The following is a 14,409-nucleotide window of genomic DNA, read 5'->3' on the forward strand; positions in this document are numbered from 1 at the left end:
ATAACTGTTGGAAATTTTGAGTATTTGACTCAAATTTTGTTGAATATTTAAGTGGTTTAATTTAAATTCTCAAAATTAATTTTTGATGAATGATAAATTAATGGATCATTTAAAATATTTAAGTGTGGAAAATAATAAAGTGAAATGCCACCATTGAAAAAGATGGAGGTGTTTAAGCACCTATTAAATTAAATAGGTGTGTGGTTAATGGGAAAAGGTGTGATACCTTTTCATGAAATTATTTTCCTAAGAGTTGTGACTTGTGGTCATAACCTTTGAAAATCTATAAATAGATTCTAAAATCCACCATTTGAAATAGTTCATTATTTCACATGGAATTCAATACATTAATTGAATTCACTTCTCGTCATAACATATCATTGCATATTGTTGCATTAACAAGTCCTTTCTTCGTGTCTTATAAAGTCCTAAACGTCGTTTCGTTCGCCGTGTTCCAATAATTGTTGTGCTGCTTTGTTGGAACTGAAATAGTCGTTGTATCTTGGGAGACAATTGCCGTAAACCGAGAGCACTGCACGGGGCAAATTTGTCTTAAGGAGAGAGAACCTAGTTCTTGCCTCGACTACATTTTTCTTGTCAAACTTCTGTCCAAATTTTGTTCGTTCCCATTTCAAAATACACACACCCAACTATAACAATCTTAAGACAAAATTTTTTTGTTGTATTTTTCGAGATGGAGAAGAAGATATTCTACTCAAAATCCAAGAAGTTAAGAAATCAAATTGGAGGAAAATGTCAATTTCGGACATAACGCAACCTCTATGTTCCAGCCCATTTTCGGAGATGATACAGTCAGAATATGTAAAAGTGCCATTTCACAAAAGTTGCAGAAAATCAAGTGTTCTTTCCAGAACATATTAAATCATCTAAATCGGAGTTCATACGGAGGAGTTATGACAAAAACACGAAAGGGTGTCAAAACTGCCAACACACTTTTTCATGAATAATGCAATCGTTCGTGAAGCGATGCAACCCCAGCGTACCAACACGTCTCTAACACTATGGTGCACGAAATTTTGGTGAAAGAAGACCGAATCGAAGAATAATGATGGAATCATACCCTAAATATGATGAGGTATTATATTATTATTGATTCATGAATATTATTTAATATTTCCATGGTTCCATTGTAGGTGCAATTTTACACAGCACACATACTTCGACTTGGAGACTTAATTTGATCATGATCCAATCCGAATCTAGAAACTCGTGAAAGACAAAAGTTGTAGGAAATTTCGTTGGCTGTTCGGATCATATTGAATCAACAAAATCGGACATCGGATGCTAAAGATATGATTAAGTTTTTTAGTGCTGCCAAAACTGCCGATGCATTCCTTATGCGAGAATTTCAAATTCGTCCCAGAAATTTGAAACGACACGTTTATAATTATTTCGGGTACGCCTTTTCATTTATAAAATAGTATCTCATGCAATTAAGTGATAATATTATATGATAAATAATATGGTATTATATGAGATAGAAACATGGTTATGTTGCATGATAATGTTATGGCGTAGTAATAATGCAATATATGTTATAATTGGCATGATAACTTTATTTATGAGAGCATGATAAACCTTGAATGTTTGAAGCATGTATAGATACTTTGAATGTTATTTCGATATGTTGAGATGCTTGGACTACTCTTGATATATGCATGAGATTTTGCTGAAATTCGTATGCATAATTTAAATTAAATTAGTGCATAATATTATGAGGTGTAGTATTGTCGCATACTTGAAATAACATATAATAATATTTTTTATGATATTATATTATTTATATGATGTCTATGTCAATGAGTACATAGAATTAGAAGCATATAATATATGTCTGTTGAAGCATAATTTTATGAATTGAAAATTATGTTGTAGTACGTGATTAAACGTGATTAAATTATATGGATATTTATGCTATTATGTAAATGATTTTCAGCATGCATAATGATATTTAATTGGATAATAGTTTATTGAATGTACGAATAAATTATTTATTCCATGTTAATTTTGAAATGCTTATTTACATATAAGTATTTTGTATGCATATATTATATGATGCATGTGAATATTTGAAATTATTTAATTATAATTATGTGCATATATGTATGTTTATGAGCTCATGATTAGTTCCAAATGTTATGTTATATCATAAATAATTCATGCTATTTGTGATATTATTATGTTTAAACTCAATATTTATTATATTGAGATCAAGTTGTTGCACTTTTATCTTTAAAATGATAATTTCGTATGTGTGTGCAATTAGAGGCATGTAATATTTGAAATTGATATACAATCGAAACTTCTCGAAGCTAAATTTCTAAATGAATAGTTGAGCAGTTGTTATCTAAAAGAACATCGAAGATGATCGATCTATTGGATCGTCTTGACTTTTGGATATTGTATTCATAAGACATAAGTATACCTTATGAATGAATTTGATGGTGTTGAACATCTGATCCATTTGTAAACAACAATGGTTGTTTTTTCTTACGGAAAATGTCAAACAATCTCTATACGAGAGATTATTGTGGCCAATTGCACCGTTGGATCAATATTTCTATATTGTGAACGGTAGGAGTTTCTAAACTCTAGATTTGAATTATGTACAAACTGTCACAATTTGATAAGAACTTTCTTGATTTGAGTATCTTGAGAAGTTTCTTATAGTGTGTTCTATTAAGACAAAATAAACACACATTGGTGATTTAAAAGATTGTACAATTTATGAGAAAAGTATTTGTTACTTTTGTGGTATTTATACCAAAATTTTATTATGCATCTTTGTTAAGTAACAAAGACGAGACCTTAGAAGCATTTAAATGAGAATGATCATGGTATATGAATAAAAATTGTTATTCAAAGTGATTGACGTGGATGATATGGAGTATTTTTTGACAAGTTTTGTACTTATCAAATCGCTAGTCCTTATCAACCACAGTTGAAAGTATTGAGAAATGAAATACTCGAACTGTTAATGAGTAAGAAAGCCATGTTGAGAATTCTAGAGTAAGCTAGAATTTGTGGGGGAGATTATGGCTCACCACTTTCTCATTATTTTACCACATAAAGGTTTTGCACCATAGAAATGTGGGGGTGTTTTGGCTAGGTAAATGTACCAAAGTTGAACAAGTTCAAAGAGCCTTAAAAAAAATGTTGAAATGCATATTTATTGAATATGCTAAGTACGAAAGTGCTCAAGATAGTCATTCTTGATGCAAATAAATGTAACGATCTTTGAAATTAAATGTGTTTGAAAAATTGGATTTTGACCCAAGTTTGACAAACAATTTAAGTGAATTCCATTTGATAAGTTATGGAATAAAAATCTACACTTTGACTAGATAAATCTAGTGTGTTTAATTTCTCAAACTCGACTAGGGGTAAATGGGAAATTAATGTATATGGAGGTGAAAATTCACCATCCCACATTGACAATGAGCTACATTTAAAGCACTTTATTAAGTGTAAATGGTTAGCTAAAGATATATTTCTCTATGAAATCAAGTGGTAATTTATAAAGTAATAAATAACCAACCAAACGCTCAATAAAAGAGAGCTAAGAAAATCAATAGTTTGATTTTGTTTTTCTAATTTATGAGTTAGAAAATGAACCTCGAGCAACTAATGAAGTGTTGACCAATTGGAGGTTAATTGTCTTTGAGAAAAGTAAAATCAGTGAAACTCGTATAGTATGAAATTAAATAAGTACTAAAGAAATTGCACATTTGATAAGAATTTGTTATCAAATACTTTTAAACTTGGCGAGTTTGAAAAGTACGTGTGTGATAAATGCACACAAGAGTACATGTTTATGAGTAAATGACATGTTAACCATGCGGTGTAATCATGGTATTATCATGAAAACTAATGAAATATTAGTAAAATATTTCAATGTGGAAAATATGGTCCTATTCATGCAATCTTATAGAGATTAAAATCACTAAGTATTTGATGAATTATTGGAGTCTCATTATGTTGAGACAATGCTAGTCATATTGAACTCATCAATATAAGACTAAAGAATAGCGATGAACAATGGTTCAACTGAAATATTCTTGAAGAGATTGTAGTTTAATGAACTACATGATTATTGACTCATTAAGCAGTCAAGTAAATATGTAATCCTATATGTAATAAGTTGATGAACTAATAAGGTTTATTGGAAGTACAAACGTAAATTACATTATAGAAGATATCCATTTGTACTTGAAAAGTAAATTCATACAAATTGGATATGTGCTACTAAGATACTAAGTCCATAAATGATTTTGTATTGAAGAAGTCCTCAAAATAAATGTATAACTCGATTCACTATGGAATTCGAGACATAATTGGAAGTTAAAGAAAAATGTTGGATAACTCCATAATTTTCTAGAGGACATTATGTGATGGACTTAGTTGGTGCTTGAAAATAATTGTAGTAGTCATTTGTCTATACAAAAGAGCACAAAATAATATGTGAAATGGTAAAGTTTCGATCGTAGACGTTACACCATTTAGCAATTGATCTCTAGAGAAATTATAAACGTTGACTTTACGAAATCAAGATATAATTTGGTTGATCCTTGACGAAGGAATCAATAGAGATCAAATGTGCTAGTTAGTGATGGGAATGGGTCTATAAACCCACAACTCAAACGAAAATCCATGATGGTAACCCAACCTTGTAGATTGGAGATCCCAAGATCTTGGTTCAATGGGACAACTAAGTTATGGAAATTCAAACCGAGCATTTGGAAATAATTCCTACCATTCCCTAAAATCCAAATGCTACCTGTCGAATGTGGTGAGGTTAAGTCTAGTGACTTTTAATGATTCCTATGACCTTTTAAGGTGGAATACGGCAGGGTATTCTTTATGGGAGATCACCTATTTAAGTGTGAAGTATAGGGCCGCTTCAATGAAACACTTATGAATCCAAGAATTGGTCCAAGGCCGAAATGGACACAACGTGAGAACAAAAGACGTTAGAGATGTTATTGTGTAAGTGTTGTTGTCTTGGTTTACATAAAAGTTGATTAGTTCAAGACATCGCGTTCACTAAGCAACAAGTAAATCCGACAACATTTTACTAAGGAAGGTTCAAAGCCATAAGCTACCTCTCCCGATGCAATAACAAATCGCTTGGACTTTGAATGTGTCTGCATGCATTAATTTCATTCATGTGGGGGATTGTTGGAAATTTTGAGTATTTGACTCAAATTTTGTTGAATATTTAAGTGGTTTAATTTAAATTCTCAAAATTAATTTTTGATGAATGATAAATTAATGGATCATTTAAAATATTTAAGTGTGGAAAATAATAAAGTGAAATGCCACCATTGAAAAAGATGGAGGTGTTTAAGCACCTATTAAATTAAATAGGTGTGTGGTTAATGGGAAAAGGTGTGATACCTTTTCATGAAATTATTTTCCTAAGAGTTGTGACTTGTGGTCATAACCTTTGAAAATCTATAAATAGATTCTAAAATCCACCATTTGAAATAGTTCATTATTTCACATGGAATTCAATACATTAATTGAATTCACTTCTCGTCATAACATATCATTGCATATTGTTGCATTAACAAGTCCTTTCTTCGTGTCTTATAAAGTCCTAAACGTCGTTTCGTTCGCCGTGTTCCAATAATTGTTGTGCTGCTTTGTTGGAACTGAAATAGTCGTTGTATCTTGGGAGACAATTGCCGTAAACCGAGAGCACTGCACGGGGCAAATTTGTCTTAAGGAGAGAGAACCTAGTTCTTGCCTCGACTACATTTTTCTTGTCAAACTTCTGTCCAAATTTTGTTCGTTCCCATTTCAAAATACACACACCCAACTATAACAATAACAAAAATGATTTTTTGCTTGATCTGTTTGGATTACAGACGAAACTATCTATAACAGATAAGGGTTTAATTACATTTTGCACCCTTGAAAGGTAGCATTTTGGTACTTTTTGCATCCACAAAAAATTTAATAGCAGCTTGCACCCTCAAAATACATGTAAATCATTCACAATGCACCCCATATTGATTTTTCTCGGCACTAAATGACTTGAAATACTGGTAGTATTCAATGAAATAAAATAACTCGGCACTAAATGACTTGAAAATTAATTTTTATATATCAAAAATGATTTCCAAATATTTTCTCACCAAATTATCCGAGAGGTAGGTCTTTTACTGGAATAGTAAATATAAATTGATATAGTCATTCATGGTAATTTTATCTTTCAATATGTTTATATTACTTATGCAGTGCCGAGTTAAAAGAAAAAATCGTTTTCAACCATTTTCATTTATAAAAATAATTACATCAAATATTTTCACAAATTATAATAAACGATATATTGGACGAATGTTGAGAAAACATATGATTTTTTTGTGAGAAAAAAAATAGCTTTACATTAATTTATTGAGCATTTTTATTAGTATTGCATTTTGTACGTTAAAAAATTTCACCAAACAAATGCCATTAAAACGATGAATTTGCCTCATTAACTATTAAAAATTCAAATTGGGGTATAGTACACTACTTGAACATAATTGTGTATAATTCGTTGATCGGAAGATGATCGCTTAATTTATATTGCATTTTATTTCATTTATTTCTGCAATAGATGGAATATCTAGTTCTTCATGTAAACACAGCCTCGATTCAGATTTTCTTGCCATCGGCCTCCTGCATGATAACATAAGCAATGTTAAACATAGTTTCCGACATATCAATCGCACTTTTAATTCCAGGTGGCGGCGATCCGATTCTTCGGCAAGTAGCGGCTGCTTTTACTACTACCGCAACGTTTCTTCTTGCTGACGAAAATTTATTTCCTCCAAATTCCTTTTTCGCATCACTTAGCTTCGCCAGGGCAAACTTGTAATAATTGCGACAATTTAAATACGAATACATCTCTTTATCGGGAAGAAATGTTTTTCTAACTAAATTATCTAGAAGATTCATCGATAATATGGATTGGTCCATTGCCATACTTAGAGAGCCGATTCCGAGAGTTTGAACCGAAGTGGCTTTGTTGGTCCTACTATCGTGTTTCAAAAGAGAGAGACACGAATTAGGGTTTTTCGTTTTCGGACATATGTTGGAGAATAGATTATCGTTTTGCGCGTTTGTTGTGACGATGAGTAAAGCGAGTAGGAAAATGAATTTCGGAACGTTCGATGGAGCAAAGTGAAATTCCATTTTGGGTAGTTTGGTGACTTTGGACAAGTATAATCTCTATATATATTGTTATATATCTTTACCTCTTTGCATATTTTTTTATTTGTCAATTTATATTTATTTCTTCTTTTTCAATGTTTAACTCCAAATTTAATTTTTGGGATATTGAAATTAATGCCAATTATACCCCGAGCATTTAATGTTAATTATCAAAACTAATGCTAAGATAACCAAAAGAGACTTTGGTATTAAGGTCACCTTAATCCTCGTCCTTGTACTATCATGATCTATATGTATCACTTACTCCCTCGTACCTCGAAAATAATTACCATTAGTAGTCTAATGAGTTAGTCATTAATTATCTTAAGGAGGGTATGTGATAGTTTTGAAGTAGAAATAAATTTCTGATTTCCGCCGATTCCGATCCGAAATTTTTCGATTTTGGAACAAGTTTTTTCATTCCAATTTCCAAAATTCGATATCATTTTTTTTTCTTGGAACCGATCGGAATTGGCACAAGTTTTCACTTCCAAAAAATGTCTGATTTTTTCTGAAATGGCTTCCGATCCGATCCATCCGATTTACACCCCTAGCAATGATGAGCTAGTCCAGGAATTAGTTACAAGGTTAACTTCAATTTTCAGGAGTTCAGAGGCAGCACACCTAAGAAGAAAATTAAGATTTTGTTTTGCATAAGTTAGGGCATACTTAGAAGATAGGAAAGGAAATAAAGAGAAGAAAAAAATTTATGAAATTTTTGGCATTAATTTAAGATTTGGGCGCTAATTAAATAAATAAATAAATATAAATAAATATATATATATATATATATATATATATATATATATATATATATATATATATATATATATATATATATATATATATATATATATAATATGGAAAGATATATGTTGCATATTAAATTCATATAAACATATGATAAAAATGTATTACATTTATTCATATAATTATTTCAGAAGCTGAGCAATAATTAAATTACAGCCAGTTTTATTTTTATTTTTTCATTTATTTATGCATCTAGAATATCTAGTTCTTCATGGAAAGAGCCTCAGTTCAAATCGACAGGGGGCCGTTGATCCTCCTTCACTATAACATAAGTAACGTCGAATATAACTCCCGACAAATCAATTGCTTTCTTAAGTTCAGGTACCGGTGAACCGAGTGTCCTGCAAGAAATAGATACAGATACAATCTCCGCAATCTTTCTTCTAGCCGACATAATTTTGTGAGTTCCAAACGCCGTTTTCGCATCACTTAGAAGCACGTTGGTCAAGTTGTAATAATTTAGACAACTTACGTACAAACTCTTCTCCTTATCAGGAAGAGATTTCGTCTTAATCGAATCGTTTAGCAGGTCCGTTGCGATTTTGACTTGGTCAAGCGAAATGGTCAAAGAGCCTAACCCGAGATCTTGAAGCGACGTAGCACCCTTAGTCCGTTGATCGTTTTGCAGAAGAGAGAGACATGCGCTAGGGTTTTTGGTTCTAGGGCATATGTAAGAAAATAACTTATTGTTTTGTGCATTCGTTGTGATGCTTAATAAAGAGAGTACGAAAACGAGTTTCAGAACACTAGACGAAACATAGGAATATTCCATTTTTTCTATCTTTCTTTTATTTAACTTTTTTTTTTTTTGGTTGCAATGTGTTATGTTTGATGATTAATTGAGACTAATGAGACCCCTTTTTATAATAGATTTAGATTATTATAATTTGTGAAGGTGTGATTTATTTTTATTTGCTTAATAAATTAAAACTAATATATCTCCATTATTGTATTAGACTAATATCTATATTATTGTTATAGGTTAATATTTTTGTAGATTTTCTTACTTGTCAACTGTCATTCTTCATATAATTCGATTAATTACTCTTCGAATTTTTTAGGAGATTGAACTTAATTCGAATAACCGTTAACATTGTCATGACTAATGTTGATTAATACTAATGCTTAAAATAATCAAAAGAAACTTTGCTATTAATGCGATATATCCTCAACATTCTCGATCGTTATCTCCAAATATAATTTTGATTAATATATCTCGTGTAGAAAGTAAAATGTCGTGTTAGTATTATTTTTATTTACTTATTTAATTACAAGTAAGAAAATAGCTAGGGGGTCGAGGGACATTGTTCGAACCCTTAAGCGTGGCGGTTTGCCCCTACTGATAAAAATTACATATTAACTCTCATAAGGAGAGTTGGCCGGTTAATTGATACGTCGTCTTAGTTTGATAATAAGAGAATTCGATCGACTAGTTTGATAATATGTCAATTTTATTTAAAATTATATAAAATATGCCTCTTTATATATGAAATGGCTTCATATATTGCAATTTCTAGCTCTGCGGAGAGCCTTTTTCGGAAGCGTGAAAGGAAATAGCGCTACTCCTAGTCCTACAATATAATCGTGTTTCGGAAGAGAGAAAACCACATACATATTTATAGATAAATAGGGTGAAGTTTCACTCGTGTGGTACAATATTTTCGATATATATATACCACACAAGAAATGTAAAACGTACGCAGTAGTAGGTCTTTATATATCTTGTAGGGATTTAAAGTACTTGGTGATCGACATCTCATCAAAACATGAATACATAATCAGAAAGCGTTGACAATATTGAGATTCGAACTCGAGTCATTCGCTATCGCACTCTCGTACTCGACAAACTAGGTTATCCTTTGCAGGAATTTTTCACCACTAAGTTATGCATGTTTGTAACGATATGATGTTATGATCAGTATACATGTGATTTTGTATTGTGTATTGATGAAACCAGTATGTAATGAAAAAAGAAAATTAAAAAAAATTAAAAAAACAAAATTAGTAAACGGTAAATGATGATGGGGTCAAAATGGTCATCATCAATGGCCAAAATTTATTTAGGATCGATTACAAGTAAGTTAATCATGCCACACGTATTCATAAAGAGGTTCATACAAAAAAATCTTTTATAAAAAAATTAACACATTGTTATTGTTCGGAGATGTATAAAGACTAAAATATCCCCCTCACAGTTTAATATGCTTCAATTTTATCATTTAATTTAATTTAACCTTAATTTAACCTTAAATTTCATAAATTATTTGATTTTGACCGAAAATTCAATTTTGAGTACAATTTCGCCAGTCGTCGCCGTTGACCGAGATGAAACGGCGTTGATTTTTTTCTTTTACTTATCTCCTGATTTTTCTGCCGGTTTTCGGCATTGACCTTTTCAAAAAAAAATTATTTATTGTTTTTTTTTTCTTTTCTTTTTTCTACCGCCGCTGATCGGCGATCAACAACGGTTTCCGACGGCGTTGACTTTTTTTTATTTGTTTTTTCTTTAACATCTTTTTGCCACGTTTAAACATCAATATTGTTGTGGTTGACACCTGTCATAATAACTATATTACTGTTTAACACCGTAATATTAAATGTTCTAAAGTTTAACACAATGAAATTGTTATAATTACTCTCTAGCACAGTTATATTAACACAACAAAAATCACTATTATTGTGTAATATTAATATGTTGACCATTCAACAAAGGCAAACATAATAAAAAAAATCAAAAGAAGTAATATTGATGTGGTTGACAGTAATATTATTGTCGTCCACAGTAATATTACCGTGTTTACTGTAATATTACAATAGTAGACAATGATATTATTACGTTAATCGATCAACAAATCAAACAAAACAAAAAAGACAAAAAAAAATAATATTGATGTGGTTGACAATAATATTATTGTGTTTATAATAATTTTACCGTCAACGTCATCAATATAAGTACGTTGACTTATCAATAAATCAAACAAAATAAAATAAAATAAAAAAAAAAAAAAAAAAAAAACCAAAAAAATAATAATAATATTGTGGTTGAGAGTAAACGACAGTACAATTACATAAATGTACTGTTAGCGATAGTATAATTACTGTGAATGACAGTATAATTACGGTCAACGTTCAGCGACGTGCATAAAAAAACGGATAAAATTTTAGGAGGGGGAATCAACGCCGAAAACTGGCGGCGAAAAAATATTTAAAAAAAAAAAGTTTAAAAAAATTCAAAGTTGGATTTTTGTAGTCAAAGTTGAAGTTAAATTGGGGTCACAGTTAGGAATTGGGTTCAAAGGACTAGGGGTAATTTTGTCATATGCATTAATTTTTCCGTTATATATTTATAGTACATATTAAAGGAATAGACTTATTTACGAAAGAAATATAACGTGTGAACCTAGAATAGTAAAAATGGTTGATCAATGACTTATGTAAAAAACCCATTTATTAATTGGTGAAATCAGGCACAATACAAATTTTAACATATCTCTATTATTTAATAATTTATTTATTAAATTAATTGATGCAAGCAGAGTTGGTTGAGTTTTTGACGCCTTCCAACTCTTTTCAGACTACGATAGCAATATAATGTCAAAAACAATGTCCGACATTATTACATATTCTCTTTTAACGTCAATATATTGAGTTGCTACTTCAACTCTTCAAGTTCCTTGGAGTAATTTGCACAAATCTTCTGTGTAATATGTAATGGCTAAAAAGCCCCCATGTTAAAACAATTAGCAATTACCCCATATGTTGTATTTTATTTTATTCACTACCCCTAACGGAAATAAACATATTGACTTTAAGTGACTATTCTACCCTCGTTAAATACGGCATAAAACAAAATAAAAAACAAATCATTAGTAAAAAAAAGGGTCAATTTGTAATTAAAAAAATTCGTCATCTACAACCAAACACGATTCTTCCCCGTTCATCTCCAACGCCATCTAGATCTCTCCTCCGCCATCCGCCATCAGCAATGGTCATCTCCGTATCATACACCACACTCACAATGAAGGCACCAAAGGCGAAGAAGAGCAGTCTCGGAAGCCTATAAGGCTATAACGGCGTGCTACAATTGAGAGACCCGGAGAAGAATCCAAAATAATGCATACAATAGTTTTTTTGTGGATTTTTTTTTCTTCTAAAAAGCTCTGTTTATTCTGACTTTTTTCTGAAAATTTTCGATGAGGGCAAATATTTTCTAGAATTTTCACTGGATTTTGCAGAAGAATAATGAGCTTGAATTTTAGATATTATTCACAATTTTTGGTTTTGTCTTTCCTATTTATTCGGCCTTGTGCCTGAATGGGAATACTGTAATTCAGTCCCTGACTTGGGAGAAGAGAGCTTTTCTGAAACTTAAATGGACTGAATTGAAAATATTGAAAAATTGATTGGGGTTTTTTTTAATTTATAATTTAAAGGGCATTTGAGTCTTTTCACGTCAAAAAACCGAACCACAATCGCATATTTGGCGAGTGTATCATACGACCGACCAACTCGCCAAGTTCTTACTGACTTTGAATATATATGGAGGGTTTGTTCTAATTATTTTAACATATGGACTTTTTTAGCCATTAAACATTACACGGTCTACCAAATGCTAAAACCTCAAGTTCCTTCCCACAAGAATCCCGCACTATAGATATGTTGCAAATTAAATTCATATAAACATATGATAAAAATGTATTATATTTATTCATATAATTATTCAGAAGCTGACCAATAATTAAATTACAGCCAGTTTTATTACTTTTTTCTCATTTATTTATGCATCTAGAATATCTAGTTCAAATCGGCAGGCGGGCGTTGATCCTCCTTCACTATAACATAAGTAACGTCGAATACAACTCCCGACAAATCAATTGCTTTTTTAAGTTCACGTACCGGTGAACCAAGTGTTCTGCAAGAAATAGATACGGATACAATCTCCGCAATCTTTCTTCTAGCCGACATAATTTTGTGAGTTCCAAACGCCGTTTTCGCATCACTTAGAAGCACATTGGTCAAGTTGTAATAATTTAGACAACTTACGTACAAACTCTTCTCCTTATCGGGAAGAGATTTCGTCTTAAGTGAATCGTTTAGAAGGTCCGTTGCGATTTTGACTTGGTCAAGCGAAATGGTCAAAGAGCCTAACCCGAGATCTTGAAGCGACGTAGCACCCTTAGTCCGTTGATCGTTTTGCAGAAGAGAGAGACATGCGCTAGGGTTTTTGGTTCTAGGGCATATGTAAGAAAATAACTTATTGTTTTGTGCATTGGTTGTGATGCTTAATAAAGAGACTACGAAAACGAGTTTCAGAACACTAGACGAAACATAGGAATATTCCATTTTTTCCGAAAAAAAAATATATTTAAATTTTTTTTATTTTTTTGGTTGCAATATAGGTTGAGTTATGTTTGATGATTAATTGAGACTAATATAATAGGTTTAGATTATTATCATTTGTGAATGTGTGATTTATTTTTATTGTTATTAGACAAATATCTATATTATTGTTATAGGTTAATATCTCTGCAGATTTTCTTACTTGCCAACTTTCATTCTGCATATAATTCGATTAATTACTCTTCGAATTTCTTAGGAGATTGAACTTAATTCGAATAATCGTTAACATTGTCATGAATAATGTTGACTAACACTAATGCTTAAAACAATCAAAAGGAACTTTGCTATTAATGCGATATATCCTCAACATTCTCGATCGTTGTCTCCAATTATAATTTTGATTAATATATCTTGTGTAGAAATTAAATGTCGTGTTTAGTATTGAATTTAATTTTTTTAATTACATGTAAGAATATAGCTAGGGGGTCGAGGGACAGTATTCGAACCCTAAAGCGTGACGGTTTGCCCCTAGTGATAAAAACTACATATTAACTCTCATAACGAGAGTTGGCGGGTTAATACGTCATTTTATTTTGATAATAAGAGAATCCGATCGACTAGTTTGATAATACGTCATTTTATTTAAAATTATATAAAATATGTCTCTTTATACACGAAATGGCTTCATATGTTAACAATTTCTAGCTCTGCAGAGATCCTATTCCTAAAGCGTTATTGAAGATATTAATATATGTTGAATGATCATCTGAACCAAAAGTTTAAGCTAGTAAAATATATCATTTAATATTTAATATAATCATAGTACTAGGTCTTTATCTTGTAGGGATTTATAGTACTTGACGACGTCTTTTCATCGAAACACGAATACATAATCAGAAAGCGTTAACAATATTGAGATTCGAACTCGATTCATTTGATATCGCAACTAGATTATCCCTTGCAGGATTTTTCACCAATAAGTTATGCATGTTTGTAACCATGTTATTAGTATACATGTGATTTTGTATTGTGTACGTA

The 14,409-nt window shown here is 31.1% G+C and overlaps 1 protein-coding gene across 1 annotated transcript; it reads right to left on the bottom strand.

Moving 5' to 3' along the window:
* Nucleotides 1–6,663: 6,663 nt before the first annotated feature.
* On the bottom strand, nt 6,664–7,203 carry LOC105954938 (pectinesterase inhibitor-like). Its single transcript, XM_012978623.2, has one exon. The coding sequence runs from the start codon at nt 7,201–7,203 to the stop codon at nt 6,664–6,666; it is 540 nt and encodes a 179-aa protein (XP_012834077.2).
* Nucleotides 7,204–14,409: the final 7,206 nt, after the last annotated feature.

Source organism: Erythranthe guttata, chromosome 8 (assembly GCF_056151865.1).
Source record: "Erythranthe guttata isolate IM_541 chromosome 8, IM_541, whole genome shotgun sequence".
Taxonomy (NCBI): domain Eukaryota; kingdom Viridiplantae; phylum Streptophyta; class Magnoliopsida; order Lamiales; family Phrymaceae; genus Erythranthe; species Erythranthe guttata.